The sequence below is a fragment of the Pempheris klunzingeri genome, chromosome 20, assembly GCF_042242105.1.
Source record: "Pempheris klunzingeri isolate RE-2024b chromosome 20, fPemKlu1.hap1, whole genome shotgun sequence".
NCBI classification, from domain to species: Eukaryota; Metazoa; Chordata; class Actinopteri; order Acropomatiformes; family Pempheridae; genus Pempheris; species Pempheris klunzingeri.
In genome coordinates, this window is record NC_092031.1 from 579,045 (window position 1) to 596,174 (window position 17,130).

Consider the following 17,130-nt stretch of genomic DNA (forward strand, 5'->3'; position numbering starts at 1 on the left):
GTGTTCAGAAAAAAGAAAAGAGTGTGGTCTGTTCAGGAAGCGAACAGCACGGATCATCATCATTTCAGGTGAAACTTCAGTGTCCAGCGATGATCCATGAGGCCCAGCATGACGTGGCCTCAGTGGAGAAGACGGCGGTCGATTTGACCGAAGGGGAAAACTAATCTCAGCTTTAAAAATCTAAAAGAAAATGAGTTTCTTCACTGGAACCATCTTGTGTTTACGGCGGCGTCTTTTTAGCGATAAGAACGAGCGCAGAGCTAAAAGCAGCAGCACATCATTCAGTCCCACTTTATTTGTTTCTTCTAGTTGTTTCTTTAGGTTTTACAATTGACGACACGCTGACATCTGAGCTGTGAACATGCCAAAGCAGAGACAGTATTAAAGTGTGTGAAGCACTTAGAACTTATTTTTATACCAGGAAAACTAATAAATATCCAGACACTATTTGTATCGGGAGTTTTTATCCTTCTGTAATTGACCTGGAAACAGAAACTTGAGACTGAATCAGTACTAATCTGTGACAAGCAGAGAGAATTGTGGGTATTCTGCAGGGGTTTCATATCATTAAAGGAAACTGCTTCAATAAATGTTGATGTTTCATGATCCGTAATCTTCCCCAAATAAAGACAAGATCTGAAGAAGCAGTGGCTCCACTGTGTCTCACTTATTTTACAATTACTGCATTTTACATAATTTCAACTGTGTGAAACACAGGTAGCCCACAGGCAGCCCACTGGTAGCCCACTGGTAGCCCACAGGTAGCCCACTGGCAGCCCACAGGCAGCCCACTGGCAGCCCACAGGCAGCCCACTGGTAGCCCACTGGTAGCCCACAGGTAGCCCACTGGCAGCCCACTGGCAGCCCACAGGCAGCCCACAGGCAGCCCACGGGTAGCCCATGGGTAGCCCACTGGTAGCCCACTGGCAGCCCACAGGCAGCCCACTGGTAGCCCACTGGTAGCCCACAGGCAGCCCACTGGCAGCCCACTGGTAGCCCACAGGCAGCCCACTGGCAGCCCACAGGTAGCCCACAGGTCGCCCACTGGTAGCCCACTGGCAGCCCACTGGTAGCCCACAGGCAGCCCACAGGCAGCCCACAGGTAGCCCACTGGTAGCCAGGTAACCAGGGACACAGTTGAGAGCAATTTTCAAACTATGGTTGTGATTCTTCTTTATTGATCAGTGACAACACACAGTAATTACTGATGGAACAAAAGTTCACTGAAGTAAAAGTACTACGAGAACAATCTAAAAATGCTCAGTTATAAGTAAAAGTACTGCATCCAAAGTTCTACTAGAATTCTAGACATGTTGTTTAGCATCAAAATGAACTAAAATCCTCTAAATGGGATAACAACCCTCCACCTGTTGAATCATGGGACACAATCTAATGTGGACATGACATCACAACACTACAAACACCTGGTTGGATCATCACACTGATCTGAGCGCTCTAAAAATGTTACATCCAGTGATCAGTCGATTCATTGATTACTGCGAAAACTAATCGGCTCCTACTGACATAACTGATAACTGACTAATTGAAGTCATTTTCCAAGCAGAAATTCCAAACATTTGATTGTTCAAAGTTGTAAGAAATGTGCTGGTTGTCTTGGTTTTCTGTTTTGTATTTTGATAAATTGAATATTTTTGTGTTTTGGATGATTTGTTGGACAAACCAAGACATTTCATGAGGTCACTTTAGAGGGCTAAAGGGCTCTGCTGGGCTCCAGATATCGTGATTAACATTTTTCTGAATCAGAATAACCATCAGATGCATCAGCCCGGTCTCCCACTGAGCTGACGGACAGTTGAGTGGATGGCGATGAGCTCTCTGAGGGTCCTACTCTGCTGCCTGGGCTCCTTCCTCTTCAGCCAGCCCTCCTTCAGCTCCGCAGACACCAGCTTTATGATAATCCAGCTCCATGTTCTCCTGTGGGCCTGGATTCTGCCCCCTGGTGGTCTGGAGACACATGGAAGCAAAGATGGCTGAGTGCTTTGGTTTCAGCCAGTCCTCTAACCTACAGAGATGTGTGCAGTACCTTATGGACGAAGCAGACGGCAGTGATGAACGTCAGCAGAGCCAGTGGCAGGAGGATCAGCCTGATGCTTGAAACTGCTGGATCTGATGAAACACATTCAGTCTTCACATTAGATCACATGAGAGCAACGGCTCCCGTTAAGCAGAAACTTTGGTGACATTAAACCCCCTAAAATCACTGAGGTCCCTTTAACATGAAGCCCTTTGATTCAGGTCTTAGAGAATAAGGTCCTCTGATCCTCCCTGTGCACTGATGGCGACAAGAACAACAAATATGTCCAAAGCTGGATTAAAAGAAGGAATTAAAGCCCTCTGATTCTCTCTCTAATGCCCATGTCTGGCTGGAATGACACAAATTAATGAGTGCTAACAATAAGCACTTTTACACAGGTTCTCAACAAGTTACTTCAAAGTGCAGAAAGCAAAGGCTGAGTGAGTGGGAGTGTTTCTGTTGCCTGAGCCTGGTTATCTCTATCTATACCCGAAGGTAGGACGCCAAAAGGAGCAGGTTTGATAACAACAATTCAATCCCAGTATATCGAAGAGTCACAAAATCAGGAAGCTGATGTCCTTGACAGGAAAACCAGAAGATAAGAGATACTGGTGGGGCCTTGATCATAGAGGAACATCTTCTTATCTTAACTGGGGTGTCAAAAATGGTATTGCTGGTATGGTAAGCGAGGTTCCTGAGAGTCTCAAGGCACACTGGAGTCTCTGGCACCAGACCCTTAAATCCATGCTGCAGAAGTACTGCTTGGGATCTGGTAAGGGGTGGGGTGATGGGGTGCCACTGATGGTGTCTACCATACCTGAAAGTAGCAAGAATGTCTTGGCTTCAGCCCTGCTGAGCTGGTCTTGGGTAATTCTGTTCGAGGTCCTTTAAAGCTGTTAAAAAAAGTTCATGTCATCTGACCAGTCTGGCAAAACTAATGTCTTGGACCAGGTTTTGCAGCACCCTGAGCACCTGGGTAAAACAGTCCTGCTACCAATCCCCGGCTCAGCTCTCTCTGCTAAGATCTCTGGATTTTATGTGATTAACAGAAAAGTTAACGACACTGACTATGTGGTAAAGACACCAGATTGCAACATGCTCAAACCCTATCATCCTAGGGATCGTCTCTCCCATTAGTCTGCAGGTCAGCCTGCTGTGCCTGCTGCCCTGGCAGCATTTTCTTTGGCCACCTCTCCAGCCCTGGAGGATGGGATGAATGACGATGGCATTGAATTGCACGACGCGGACTACTCTGTTGGAATTGCTCACGTCCGTCACATCTATCTTGTGAACGGTGACACTGAAGCCCCGATTCAGGCCTGTCCAAATCTTTTTGGTGATGTTCCATCTCACTCCGTCAATGTTCAATTTTCTTTTAGGGCAGCTGAGTCAGTATTGTGGCTTTTGTTTGTACTTCGAGTTGCTTGTTTGTCATTCTGTCCTGGGCTCCCTGACGTCCAAAATAAGCTTCTGAAACCGGCAATAAATGCTGAATGCAGTGACTCCTCATGTTTCATGATTCTATATTACTCCCCTCATGCCTAAGACACCTTGGGGTCGTAGGAGTCACAGTTTGAAGTATTGAGCCCCCAAAGACGAGCCCACTTCTCTATGCTGCAAGATGCCATTGTTCTAGATAATTTTATAGTCAAATCGAAACCACAGACTGTCACCATAAAGAGGAAGCAAGACACTGGAAAGATTCCTGTCATAGGTGATGTCACTCATGGACTTACCTGAGCAGGTGATCTCAGTCCTGGAGGAATAGTGTCTGAATGATGCACACTCTCTCAGAGCAGATCCAGACTGAAAACAACCAGAACTGATCCACCATGACAATTTGTGTGAGGACTCTATTCTAATTTCTATGGAAGCAGCAGAGCCACAGTCCAGCTGTCTGCAGACTGCAGCTGCTTCCTTCAGGGTCCAGTCAGAGTCAGATACTGGTCTCCACTCTCCCAGTTTCAGCTCCAGTGTTCCTGCACAGCGACTGGATCCTCCCGCCAACCTGACATGATCAGGCTCTGAGCAGAAACAAGAGAGTCGTCAGCAAAAGAACAAAGTGAGTTTCATGAGAACAGAAGTGCAGCTCCTCTTCTACCTGAGCAGGTGAGGCCAACAGCTTTGCCAGGTGAGCAGGTGTCTCTAGCTGAGCCTGAGCTTCTACAGTCCAGGAGAGCAGACTCATGGCCTCCACACTGGAACTCTTTGGGCCACATTGGAGCCTCCTCGTCTCCAGAGAGCCCCCCCTTTAGGACTAAAGGAGCCCCACAGCCGAGCTCCCTGCAGACCACCTCTGCATCCTGCTGGTCAAAGTCAGCTTCACACACTGAGGACCAGGACTGGTCAGACTGGTCAGACTGGTCAGACCGGTCAGACTGGTCAGACTGGTCAGACCGGTCAGACTTCACCTCCAGTCTGCCTGAACACAAACTCTTCCCGTTCACCAGCCTGACAGAGTCTGGAGAGAGAGAGGATTGTAAAACTGATCTGATCTGTGACTGTATACACTATGAAAGAGACATGATACATCTCATAGCAAACAGTACAGATTCAGACATTTGAGACACTAATTCAGGATTTTGAATCATTTTTTGCTTTAGCTGAGCGTCTTGGCCTGCTGCTAAATATCAGGTGGATTGCTGATTTCAGATTTCATCCATCTCATTTCATTAGCCAGCATATTCGCCTTAGTGTTAAAGGTGCCTGGCAGGAGGAACTGCCAAATGGCACCAAGGCCTTGGCCCACAGATGGAAGTATCTCACAGACTCTTACAGACAGGTTCCTGCACCAGGCTCTGTATCTAATGTGGCTTTGGTTGGGATTTTATTATCATCGCTCCCTTCTGTGCAACACTGTAGACTTTCTACATGCTGACACCATGTAAGGTGAGACAATTGTTGTCTGCTGACATTTCTATTAAGGAAGTCAGATAAATAAACAGTTTTGACACTCGTGCAGTCCGTCAGGTCTTATGATCAACTGTACTGATGTGGATCAGGGCAGGACTTTCACAGCGGCCTTGATGGCTATGGTTGTTGTTGCACCCCCCCCCCAACTGTGATGCCTTGAAAATCAGCACATTCCTTACAGCAACCACGGCATTTGTGCCTGTGCTACTGTCAAAATCTACAGGTAGCTTTGGAAGCAAGAGTGGTCATAAGGTAGCAGTCCCTGCAGCTGGGATTGGTTGTGTTCATGGCAGGGGCGGATCACACCAGAGCCACCAGCAGGCTACATTCAATTCATTTCGGAATATGAAGAAAACCCAAGAATGACTGAGAAGAACAGACAACGGACTATATGCAGATAAGCCAGCTAACTAGTTATCGATAGGTAGCTGACTTATTTAGTGCTGAACTGAACAAAACCTTTGTTTTTAATACTACTTAATGCAAGTTGGCAGCTGTTTACAAGAGTGCTACTTAGAAATACAAATTATTTATTTGCAGGCTCCAAATCTTCTGGTTTCACCCAGTGACCTTTGTGCCCTAAAACATTTTGTGACACCAAAGGCCAAATGGCCTTGCCCCTAAAATGGTGAAATTCCAAACCTGATTTGGATGCAAACAAATCAACATGCGTTATGTTGCTGAGCAGACCTGTCAGTCTCAGCTTTTCCTACCACAGGAGGGCATTCTAACTATTAACATGTCACAGAACATTTACACTAAGACACTGGAAAGATTCCTGCCATAGAGGGTGTCACTGATGGGCCTACCTGAGCAGGTGATCTCTATGTTCGAAGAAAAGGACTTTGATGATATGCACTCCCTCAGAGCAGATCCAGACTGAACACAGTCAGAACTGATCCACCATGACAATTTGTGTGAGGACTCTTCTCTAATTTCTATGGAAGCAGCAGAGCCACAGTCCAGCTGTCTGCAGACTGCAGCTGCTTCCTTCAGGGTCCAGCCAGAGTCAGATACTGGTCTCCACTCTCCCGTATATTTTACCTTCAGTGTTCCTGCACAGCGACTGGATCCTCCCACCAACCTGACAGGCTCTGAGCAAAAACAAGAGAGTCGTCAGCAAAAGAACAAAGTGAGTTTCATGAGAACAGAAGTGCAGCTCCTCTTCTACCTGAGCAGGTGAGGCCAACAGCTTTGCCAGGTGAGCAGGTGTCTCTAGCTGAGCCTGAGCTTCTACAGTCCAGGAGAGCAGACTCATGGCCTCCACACTGGAACTCTTTGGGCCACATTGGAGCCTCCTCGTCTCCAGAGAGCCCCCCCTTTAGGACTAAAGGAGCCCCACAGCCGAGCTCCCTGCAGACCACCTCTGCATCCTGCTGGTCAAAGTCAGCTTCACACACTGAGGACCAGGACTGGTCAGACTGGTCAGACTGGTCAGACTGGTCAGACTGGTCAGACTTCACCTCCAGTCTGCCTGAACACAAACTCTTCCCGTTCACCAGCCTGACAGAGTCTGGAGAGAGAGAGGATTGTAAACCTGATCTGATCTGTGACTGTATACACTATGAACGAGACATGATACATCTCATAGCAAACAGTACAGATTCAGACATTTGAGACACTAATTCAGGATTTTGAATCATTTTTTGCTTTAGCTGAGCGTCTTGGCCTGCTGCTAAATATCAGGTGGATTGCTGATTTCAGATTCATCCATCTCATTTCATTAGCCAGCATATTCGCCTTAGTGTTAAAGGTGCCTGGCAGGAGGAACTGCCAAATGGCACCAAGGCCTTGGCCCACAGATGGAAGTATCTCACAGACTCTTACAGACAGGTTCCTGCACCAGGCTCTGTATCTAATGTGGCTTTGGTTGGGATTTTATTATCATCGCTCCCTTCTGTGCAACACTGTAGACTTTCTACATGCTGACACCATGTAAGGTGAGACAATTGTTGTCTGCTGACATTTCTATTAAGGAAGTCAGATAAATAAACAGTTTTGACACTCGTGCAGTCCGTCAGGTCTTATGATCAACTGTACTGATGTGGATCAGGGCAGGACTTTCACAGCGGCCTTGATGGCTATGGTTGTTGTTGCACCCCCCCCCAACTGTGATGCCTTGAAAATCAGTGCATTCCTTACAGCAACCACGGCATTTGTGCCTGTGCTACTGTCAAAATCTACAGGTAGCTTTGGAAGCAAGAGTGGTCATAAGGTAGCAGTCCCTGCAGCTGGGATTGGTTGTGTTCATGGCAGGGGCGGATCACACCAGAGCCACCAGCAGGCTACATTCAATTCATTTCGGAATATGAAGAAAACCCAAGAATGACTGAGAAGAACAGACAACGGACTATATGCAGATAAGCCAGCTAACTAGTTATCGATAGGTAGCTGACTTATTTAGTGCTGAACTGAACAAAACCTTTGTTTTTAATACTACTTAATGCAAGTTGGCAGCTGTTTACAAGAGTGCTACTTAGAAATACAAATTATTTATTTGCAGGCTCCAAATCTTCTGGTTTCACCCAGTGACCTTTGTGCCCTAAAACATTTTGTGACACCAAAGGCCAAATGGCCTTGCCCCTAAAATGGTGAAATTCCAAACCTGATTTGGATGCAAACAAATCAACATGCGTTATGTTGCTGAGCAGACCTGTCAGTCTCAGCTTTTCCTACCACAGGAGGGCATTCTAACTATTAACATGTCACAGAACATTTACACTAAGACACTGGAAAGATTCCTGCCATAGAGGGTGTCACTGATGGGCCTACCTGAGCAGGTGATCTCAGTCCTGGAGGAGGCGAAAATTGACATCCCACAGTCCCTCAGAGACTGAGCACAGCCAAATCTGATATACCATGCAGGTCTGCCTGAGGACTCTTCTCTAATTTCTATGGAAGCAGCATACCCACAGTCCAGCTGTCTGCAGACTGCAGCTGCTTCCTTCAGGGTCCAGCCAGAGTCAGATACTGGTCTCCACTCTCCCAGTTTCAGCTCCAGTGTTCCTGCACAGCGACTGGATCCTCCCACCAACCTGACAGGCTCTGAGCAGAAACAAGAGAGTCGTCAGCAAAAGAACAAAGTGAGTTTCATGAGAACAGAAGTGCAGCTCCTCTTCTACCTGAGCAGGTGAGGCCAACAGCTTTGCCAGGTGAGCAGGTGTCTCTAGCTGAGCCTGAGCTTCTACAGTCCAGGAGAGCAGACTCATGGCCTCCACACTGGAACTCTTTGGGCCACATTGGAGCCTCCTCGTCTCCAGAGAGCCCCCCCTTTAGGACTAAAGGAGCCCCACAGCTGAGCTCCCTGCAGACCACCTCTGCATCCTGCTGGTCAAAGTCAGCTTCACACACTGAGGACCAGGACTGGTCAGACTGGTCAGACTGGTCAGACTTCACCTCCAGTCTGCCTGAACACAAACTCGTCCCGTTCACCAGCCTGACAGAGTCTGGAGAGAGAGAGAGGATTGTAAAACTGATCTGATCTGTGACTGTATACACTATGAAAGAGACATGATACATCTCATAGCAAACAGTACAGATTCAGACATTTGAGACACTAATTCAGGATTTTGAATCATTTTTTGCTTTAGCTGAGCGTCTTGGCCTGCTGCTAAATATCAGGTGGATTGCTGATTTCAGATTCATCCATCTCATTTCATTAGCCAGTATATTCGCCTTGTTGTTACAGGTGCTCTGCAAGTTGAACCGCCAAATGGCACCAAGGCCTTGGCCCACAGACGGTTCTCACAGTGCAGTAAATCCCAGTGGTGACAGGATGCCCTCCAGGCGAATGGCCACACAGCAGTTTGTCCTGCCAGCGCTCACGTAGTAGATTCCTGCATCACGACCTGTGTCTAATGTGGTTTTGGTTGGGATTTTATTATTGTCATTATCACTGCTTTACTTTCAACAAAACTAAAAGTGTGTCATGATCTGCTCCCTGTCATTTTAAAGACTACTAAAATTCCCAAAACATGTGACTTAGTTGATTTTTTGGTTTCACTTCCCCAAATATATTTTGTTGTCTTGGTGTTCCTGGTTTCCTTTTTCTTTGTGTGGTTTACTCCTTGTTTCTGTCACTTGTGAGGCAGAACAAGACTACAAAGTAAAACAGGATGTCCTGGGAGTCGAGATTTGTGAGTCCACAACCTCAGCCGGACGGTCTGTGGGCGGGACAGGCAGAGCAGGGAACCTCAGGTGGGCGGCGTGAGCACCGGGAACCAGGGAGACAGTGCTTGGGCAGGTGGCCTGGGTGCAGGAGATCATGGTGCAAAACCAAAGGGCGGAGCCAGCCTCCAGGCCTGCGACGTGTGTGAGCACTCCCAGAGATCAGAGATAGACCAGGCGGCAGGAAACCAGGAAGCAGAGCCACCAAGGACACAGAAAGCTTGGCCACAGGGGATATTGTAGACTGAGGAGGCAGAGCCACAGGGGACGCAGGAAAAGAAGAACCTGACTCTTTGGGAGGGACTGAATAGCAAACCTTGGCAGCCACGGGAAACAACTGAACAGGAACCCAAGGAGCAGGGACTCTGTTTCAGACAGGCAGGGATAGGGCCCTCAGGACAGGGGCCAGAATCCTCCAGCCAGCAGGAACCCTGAAGTTCTGGTTGAGGGTCAGATTGAGTTGTAGTGGAGACGGGCACCTTCTGGGCTGGCTGTGGGTTGGCATAGGCAGCTGACTGCTGAGAACCACCTTCTGGTATATGGGGATCAGGCTGCTGAGTGGACTGGGTCAGCTGGGAGACAGACAGGGGAGCCAGAGGTCTTTGAGAGTTTCCTCCAGACTCCCAGGCATAAATACACCTGGTCTTTTTTGAGTGGCTGCATGTTCCTGCTCCTACAGAGCTGCTGCAGTCTCCTGAGGCTGTGATTCAACAGCCCCCAATCCCCTGGCACCTAATGGCGCTTTTCCACTAGCACCTACTCAGCTCGACTCGATCTTTTTGGTTTTCCACTAGGTGATACTACCTGGTACCAGGTACGTTTTTAGTACTTACTCGGCCGGGGTTCCAAGTGAGCCGAGTCGAGTTGAAAATGTGACGTCACCAGACTGCAGGCCACTGATTGGCCAGGGAGTGATGCCACTGGATGAGTCATGAGAGCGACTCGTTCACAAGAATCAAACCTGCCGTTTTTTAAACCTGGAAACAGACCGGGCGTTTTTATTATTTCTGTGAACGAGGTGAACAGCTCCACACAAACCAAACGCTCCAGGACCTTAGTTGTGTTTGTGTTTGTGCCGCATACAAATTACGCCGCTGGAGTTCCGGGCCACCTTGCTATGACGCCCCCCCCCCACTTTAAGGTGGTACGCTACTGTAATGGAAAACCAACCAAACCGAGTCAAGTCGAGGTGAGTAGAGCTAAAACTGTATAATGGAAAAGCGCCATAAGACTCCCCTGTCTGTCTCCCTGCTGACTGTCTGCTCAGCAGCCAAATCCCCAGCTGTTGGCAAGTGGTCTTCAGCAGCCAGTTGCCTCTGCCAACTAACAGTTAGTCTAGCAGTCGGCAGCCCTGACTGAACCGCTGATCTTATCCCATTAACCTGACCCTGAACCAGAACTACAGAACTTTTTTAAAGAAAGCCTTTTATTAATTCTAGCAGACGTGGTTTCAACCATGTAAAGCACGGTGTAACCTTATGAAAAGTGCTTCATAAATAAAGATTGTTGTTAAATATCAACACTGTAGATTTTCTACATTCGGATACCATGTGAGGTGAGACACTTGTTGTCTTGTTGTTGTTTCAAAACTAGAGCAGTCTGCCAAGTCTGATGATCAACTTTAATGATTCTGAGACAAACATATCCACTTCTGTTATGTTGCTGAGCAGACCTCTCAGTCTCACCTTATCCTACTAAATAAGGTACAATTATGCTAAGAAACTGCAGAGATTCCTGTGGTAGATGATGCCACTGATGGGCGTACCTGAGCAGATGATCTCAATGACGGAGGAAGAGGAACCTGATGATGCACACTCTCTCACAGAAGAACCAGGGTGAACGCCACAGAAATGATTCATCTGCCATGAGGATTTGCGTGAGGACTCTTCTCTAATTTCTATGGAAGCAGCAGAGCCACAGTCCAGCTGTCTGCAGACTGCAGCTGCTTCCTTCAGGGTCCAGTCAGATCCAGATACTGGTCTCCACTCTCCCTGTTTCAGCTCCAGTGTTCCTGCACAGCGACTGGATCCTCCCACCAACCTGACAGGCTCTGAGCAGAAACAAGAGAGTCGTCAGCAAAAGAACAAAGTGAGTTTCATGAGAACAGAAGTGCAGCTCCTCTTCTACCTGAGCAGGTGAGGCCAACAGCTTTGCCAGGTGAGCAGGTGTCTCTAGCTGAGCCTGAGCTTCTACAGTCCAGGAGAGCAGACTCATGGCCTCCACACTGGAACTCTTTGGGCCACATTGGAGCCTCCTCGTCTCCAGAGAGCCCCCCCTTTAGGACTAAAGGAGCCCCACAGCCGAGCTCCCTGCAGACCACCTCTGCATCCTGCTGGTCAAAGTCAGCTTCACACACTGAGGACCAGGACTGGTCAGACTGGTCAGACTGGTCAGACTGGTCAGACTTCACCTCCAGTCTGCCTGAACATGGACTCGTCCCGTTCACCAGCCTGACAGAGTCTGGAGAGAGAGAGAGGATTGTAAACCTGATCTGATCTGTGACTGTATACACTATGAAAGAGACATGATACATCTCATAGCAAACAGTACAGATTCAGACATTTGAGACATTAATTCAGGATTTTGAATCATTTTTTGCTTTAGCTGAGCGTCTTGGCCTGCTGCTAAATATCAGGTGGATTGCTGATTTCAGATTCATCCATCTCATTTCATTAGCCAGTATATTCGCCTTGTGATAACCAAACTCCTGAAGAAGGGCTGGACTCTCTCCTTTTCCAGAGTTGCCCTGGGTGAGAGGTGTCGGGCGGGTGTGGGGATACTCACGAGCCCCCGGTTGAGCTCCATGTGACTACAGGTCGCTGGGGGGAAGGCTCTGACTGTTGCACTGAACAGCAGTCTGACCTTCTTGGAGTCTCTGGATAGCATCCTGGAAGGGGGCTCCATAATAATAATGGAGACTTAAACGCTCATGGGGAACAATAGAGGAACCTGGAGGGGGGTAGTTGGGAGGGGCGGCCTGCCTGAACCAGAGTGGTTCTTTGTTATTGGACTTCTGTGCTAGTCATGGATTGGCCATAACAAACACTACACTGAGCTAGCTGTCAGGTCAGAGCTAAATGCTAAATATCAACACTGTAGATTTTCTACATTCAGATATCATGTGAGGTGAGACACTTGTCTGACATTTGAGGTATTGAGGAAGTCAGATACAAAAGCAGTTTTGACATTAGTGCAGTCTGCCAAGTCTGATGATCAACTTTAATGATTTAAAGACAAATCTGTTATGTTGCTGAGAAGACCTCTCAGTCTCAGCTTTTCCTACCAAATGAGGATATTCTAACAGCGAACATATATGCTAAGATGATTCCTGTGGTAGATGATGCCACTGATGGGCGTACCTGAGCAGATGATCTCAATGACGGAGGAAGAGGAACCTGATGATGTACACTCTCTCACAGAAGAACCAGGGGGATCGTCACAGAAAGGATTTATCTGCCATGAGGATTTGTATGAGGACTCTATTCTAATTTTTGTGGAAGCAGCAGAGCCACAGTCCAGCTGTCTGCAGAATTCAGCTGCTTCCTTCAGGGTCCAGTCAGACCTAAATACTGGTCTCCACTCTCCCTGTTTCAGCTCCAGTGTTCCTGCACAGCGACTGGATCCTCCCACCAACCTGACAGGCTCTGAGCAGAAACAAGAGAGTCGTCAGCAAAAGAACAAAGTGAGTTTCATGAGAACAGACCTTCTACCTGAGAAGGTGAGTCCAATAGCTTTGAGTGCTTTTTCTTATGCTGTTGTGTGCCCTCACTTCCCTCACTTGCATCTCTTCTTTGCATCGTAGCTTCTCCCAGCGAGGATGTGAGAGAGATGCATGGAAGAGCTAAAACTGCCTAATCAGAAATAATTGGTTCCACAGCGTCAGTCATAAGCGACATCAGATGGGGAGCTACGGCATTTAGACATCACGCCACCTTAAAAATACTTCCACAAAAGATACACCTGTGTTTCCTTGCTCTACGTTCCCCCAGAAGCCTCCTTGCTCCTAATCTCTTTGAAGGGCCTCCAAGATGGCGGAGGGCTAACAGGGCTCCCGGTGCCGCCCCCCTCTTTGCAGCCATGAGTGATCACACCAGAGTCAACTCTGTAATCAGGGCCTGGAGTGCCCAGACTGAAGGAAGACCACAGACGGGGCCAGTGGGCGTTCAGGCTTGAATCTATCAATGAATTCTTGATTTATTTTGATATTTCAGTGTTCTTTGCCCTGTTTCAATGTTAACTGTTAGTTCCCTCATCTCCTGGATTTTCTCTGGGACGCAACACTGAGACAGACAGAGAGCGCTTTCATATCCTGACATAAAAAGCATCTCTTTATAGAAAATGTTTGACTTTGGCAGCATCTTGTGTTAGCATTAAGAAGTTTACAACATCCTCTCCAGCCCATCCAGGCCTTCGGGAGAACTCAGACCTGGAAGACAAGAGCCTGTTGGCGTTGGCTGCTGAGTCCATAGACAAAACCTCAAGCTCCTCGTAAGATGATATCTCACTGTAAGAATCCAAAACTGTGCAGCTGCTGTTAAATCTTGAGGCCGATTCTAATACCAGTGGATCAGTGTGGTGCTAACGTGTCGTGGTTGAATGATGACGGGCTCTTTGCCTACCTGAGCTATGAATGCTGTTACAGAGGTTGATGATGAGCTCATCAAAGATGTCCATGAGCGACGGGGAGTCCCTGACAAAGTACATGTGAGTTTCATCTGGATCTGAGGCAATGGACCTCAGCTCATTCTCTTTGGCAGAACTCACACCTGAAAGAAAAGTGTAGCGTTAATACTGTGCCGGAGAAAAGAGACCAGAACAAAGGAAATGATTTGGTTGGCAAAGTAATCAAATGTGGTTTCCTGATGCCTCCAGTGAAGCTGCTGACAGACCAGACTGATGCTGTACACGTTCAGTCGCACCAACTAGAAACACGTCCTTCACATGACCAGTAACTATCTGCTAAAACATCACCCAAAGAACGCTTGACGTGATTTTCACAACACAAACACATCGACTAGCTAATCTTTTCATAGTGACAAACAGAAAACGGCGTGTTTATTTCATGTGGTCACTTGTTTCTTCTGGAAAAGCGTCTCAGAGCTTGTTCTCCCTTTACAAACTCGTCTGAGGCGGTGCTGCTTCCTCACTGGTGGAACTGACAGCCGGTCACCTATAGTGTAGACCTCGATGCCGGTGTCCTTCAGGTCCTGTGAGGGGAGGAGTGTGTCGTCCAAAGACTCTCCATCCGTGATCAAGACGGCAATTTTCTGGGAGTCTGCACGCATCCCTGCGTTTGGTTTAAAGCTGGTATGGAGGATGTATTTCAGAGCCCTTCCTGTGTGACAGCAATAAAGAGGAATCAAGAGAGTTTCTTTGGGCACCTTCAAGTAAAAACATCCACTCGTTCCCTCAAACTCAGTTGGAGTGCATCAACAACAGCATTAGAAAGTATCTGGTTCATTGGGAAGAACAAAAAGGTACAAAAGCCCCAAGTCAGCCCTTCAATTATTATATTAAAATCACTGTAGTCACAATATCAGCAACCTTTGATTTTAAGTAATCTGCCTGGAGAGTGGATTTCATTACCACTTTGCCCAACAGTTAGGGCTCCACTATAGAGTATTCTGTAGTACACATACTTCAGGTTGATTTTCAGATACAGATTCTGGGGTTTGATCCGACGGGAGCCTCTGATCCCACAGTCCTGTGCGGCGTGAACCTGGTCTGACAATTTGCTGTTAAATCACCTGTCATGGTGTCTCCTCCCGTCTGTATCAGCTGGTCTACGGCCTCCAGCACAGATTGTTTGGTCTGGTAGGCGTTCAGGTTCCACACGGTCTGTCCAAAACTACTGTACCGAACCAGACCTGCAAGACGCACACAGCAACGTGAGACACCGAAGACACACTGAGCCAGGCCTTTTTCAAACCATGGAGGCAGTAAGGACTCTTCTTTACACTGTGTACTGGATGTTTCATGCTTTCTATTCTGCTGCTCTACTGCATCACTGTTGCCTGGTTAAACTTTTGAATCCTGGACCCGTTTCTGAATATTTTCACATAGTAGTGAGAAGATTTGAGTTAACGGTACTACTGCAGTAACACTAGTACACAGTGGTAGTGTGAGGAGCAGCAGCAGTAGAACTGTTACCAATCTGGACTTTGTCTGGGCCGATGTCGAAGGCGCCGACAATCCTTTTAAAAAAGTCCTTCATGATTTTAAAGGTGGAAGCAGAGATGCTCCCAGAGTCGTCCATCAGCAGAACGATGTCGGCCTTGTCCTCAGTTTCACACCGAGCACCTGGAGGAAAACAAAAAGACCAAACAGGGAAGTCAGACGAACAGCCTGCAGCTCTGAGAGGCTGTTTTTAGGCACAGTGGAGCTCTGAGCTAAATGCTAACATCAGCACGCTAATATTCAGGACTGATCACACAGTTCAGCTGCGGCTGATGGAGACGGTTGGCTCTGCAGATATTTGGTCATAAAGCAAAGCTTTGACCTGATGGTGCCACATGAACGGTGACTGTGTTCGTATAGTTATATTTCAGTCGGTCCTTGCACCAATCACCAATGCCCTATGAGGGGGGGGCTCAGGTGTTCTGAATCTCTCTATAAACCAGGTGGCTGAGATACCTGAGGTGCTCAGCTTCTCCGGCTCAGACCGTGATCCACCATCACAGGAGCGCCTACATGAAGTCTGGGATCGAACGTCCTGTCTGAACCAGGTCCGGGTGTCACCTGGTCCATAGACGCTACGGTGCCACCTCTGTGACTGACAGGTGCTCCATCTTGACTTACCATCGCCCTCAGGGGGGGAATATGTAAAGCAGGCTGGGGGGGCGCTCCTGGAGGGCGCTCCTAGTGTCCTTTATAACAAAGCTGCTAGCACGTTCTGATGTTCCCCTGTTCCAACCATATTCATGTGACAGATTCTCTTTCTACACTCTTTCTCTTCTGTGTTTACCTGCTGAGATGTGTTTTCCTTCAGCCTGGAGTCCTGAAAGAAAGAACACATCAGAATAAAGCAGCATCGTGTTTGGAGCTGAGCTGAGCAGCACTTACAGTAATAAACTATTTCTGTGGCCTTAAAGCACTTTAATGAAATGTTTTCCACGAAGGATGACGCAGTGAATGTTTCCCCACAGAGGATGAACGTGTTTGTATTTGGGTACCGTGGCTTTGTTTGTCTGAATGATAAAACCAGGAATAAAACCCATTAACAGCATTTCTAAGAACAATCAACAGGGTGAAGATGGAAAGTTTGGCTCAGATTTATCAGATCATCGTAAATATGGTAAAATATCCACTGTGATAACCGAAGAATTAATAATTTAAGTATCTTTGATTAATAAAGATTTTAAAAACAATCTTAGCTTCACTTGTAGCTTATTTCTTCGGTCTTTACTCAGTAAACTCGTGAACTCAACATCGTGTGTTCAATTAAAGAAGCAAGCGCAAAATAATATCAATATTATTTAAAAGGAAAAAACAGCATTGAGATAAATAAATATAAAATCACCATAAAATATTTATAATTTCTTCTTTTTTATTGATTCTTTAAAATAATATAATAATAATAATAATATAACATAACTGACAGTTTAAATAAAGTCCAGTAAAATTGGAGGTAACTTTTGTTAATTTGCATTGATGTATGTGAAGGTTACCATCTAATCAATAGGTTTAATTAGATTTCTCCTGTTCAGCATGTGAAACTCTATTCTAATGTCATGATTACTTTTACACAGGAACTGCATGTCAGATGGTTCGTACCTGCAAAACTAACGTTAGTTTTCAACGTCTAAAAAGTGCTCAGGCCACGTAAGCTGCTGTTACCACGGTTACCCAGTGGTTTGGATGGAGGCGAGGACGGGGAAATATTGAGCTTGTGGGTTTCGGTCGCTATGCAGCTTATCGTGCAGCAAGTTTGACGATCAGATAAAGACGAAGGCGTCTGTGGTTTCCTGGTCCAAGCAGCAGATCTGTGGTTTGACAGAGAGCTGCTGCCTTCAGGG

The 17,130-nt window shown here is 47.0% G+C and overlaps 1 protein-coding gene across 1 annotated transcript in view; it reads right to left on the reverse strand.

The window, feature by feature from the left end:
• Nucleotides 1-1,768: 1,768 nt before the first annotated feature.
• The window catches only part of LOC139219585 (scavenger receptor cysteine-rich type 1 protein M130-like), a 15,752-nt gene continuing 390 nt past the window's right edge, over nt 1,769-17,130 (reverse strand). The window contains exons 2-12 of the mRNA XM_070851502.1: nt 12,475-12,759; nt 11,243-11,575; nt 10,881-11,165; nt 8,071-8,394; nt 7,721-7,993; nt 6,120-6,461; nt 5,758-6,042; nt 4,137-4,496; nt 3,772-4,059; nt 2,045-2,127; nt 1,769-1,965 (exon numbers count right to left, since the gene is read on the reverse strand). Of these exons, the coding sequence (XP_070707603.1) occupies nt 1,846-1,965; nt 2,045-2,127; nt 3,772-4,059; nt 4,137-4,496; nt 5,758-6,042; nt 6,120-6,461; nt 7,721-7,993; nt 8,071-8,394; nt 10,881-11,165; nt 11,243-11,575; nt 12,475-12,759 (2,978 nt within the window). The 3' untranslated portion in view covers nt 1,769-1,845. The remainder of the gene's footprint in view (nt 1,966-2,044; nt 2,128-3,771; nt 4,060-4,136; nt 4,497-5,757; nt 6,043-6,119; nt 6,462-7,720; nt 7,994-8,070; nt 8,395-10,880; nt 11,166-11,242; nt 11,576-12,474; nt 12,760-17,130) is intronic.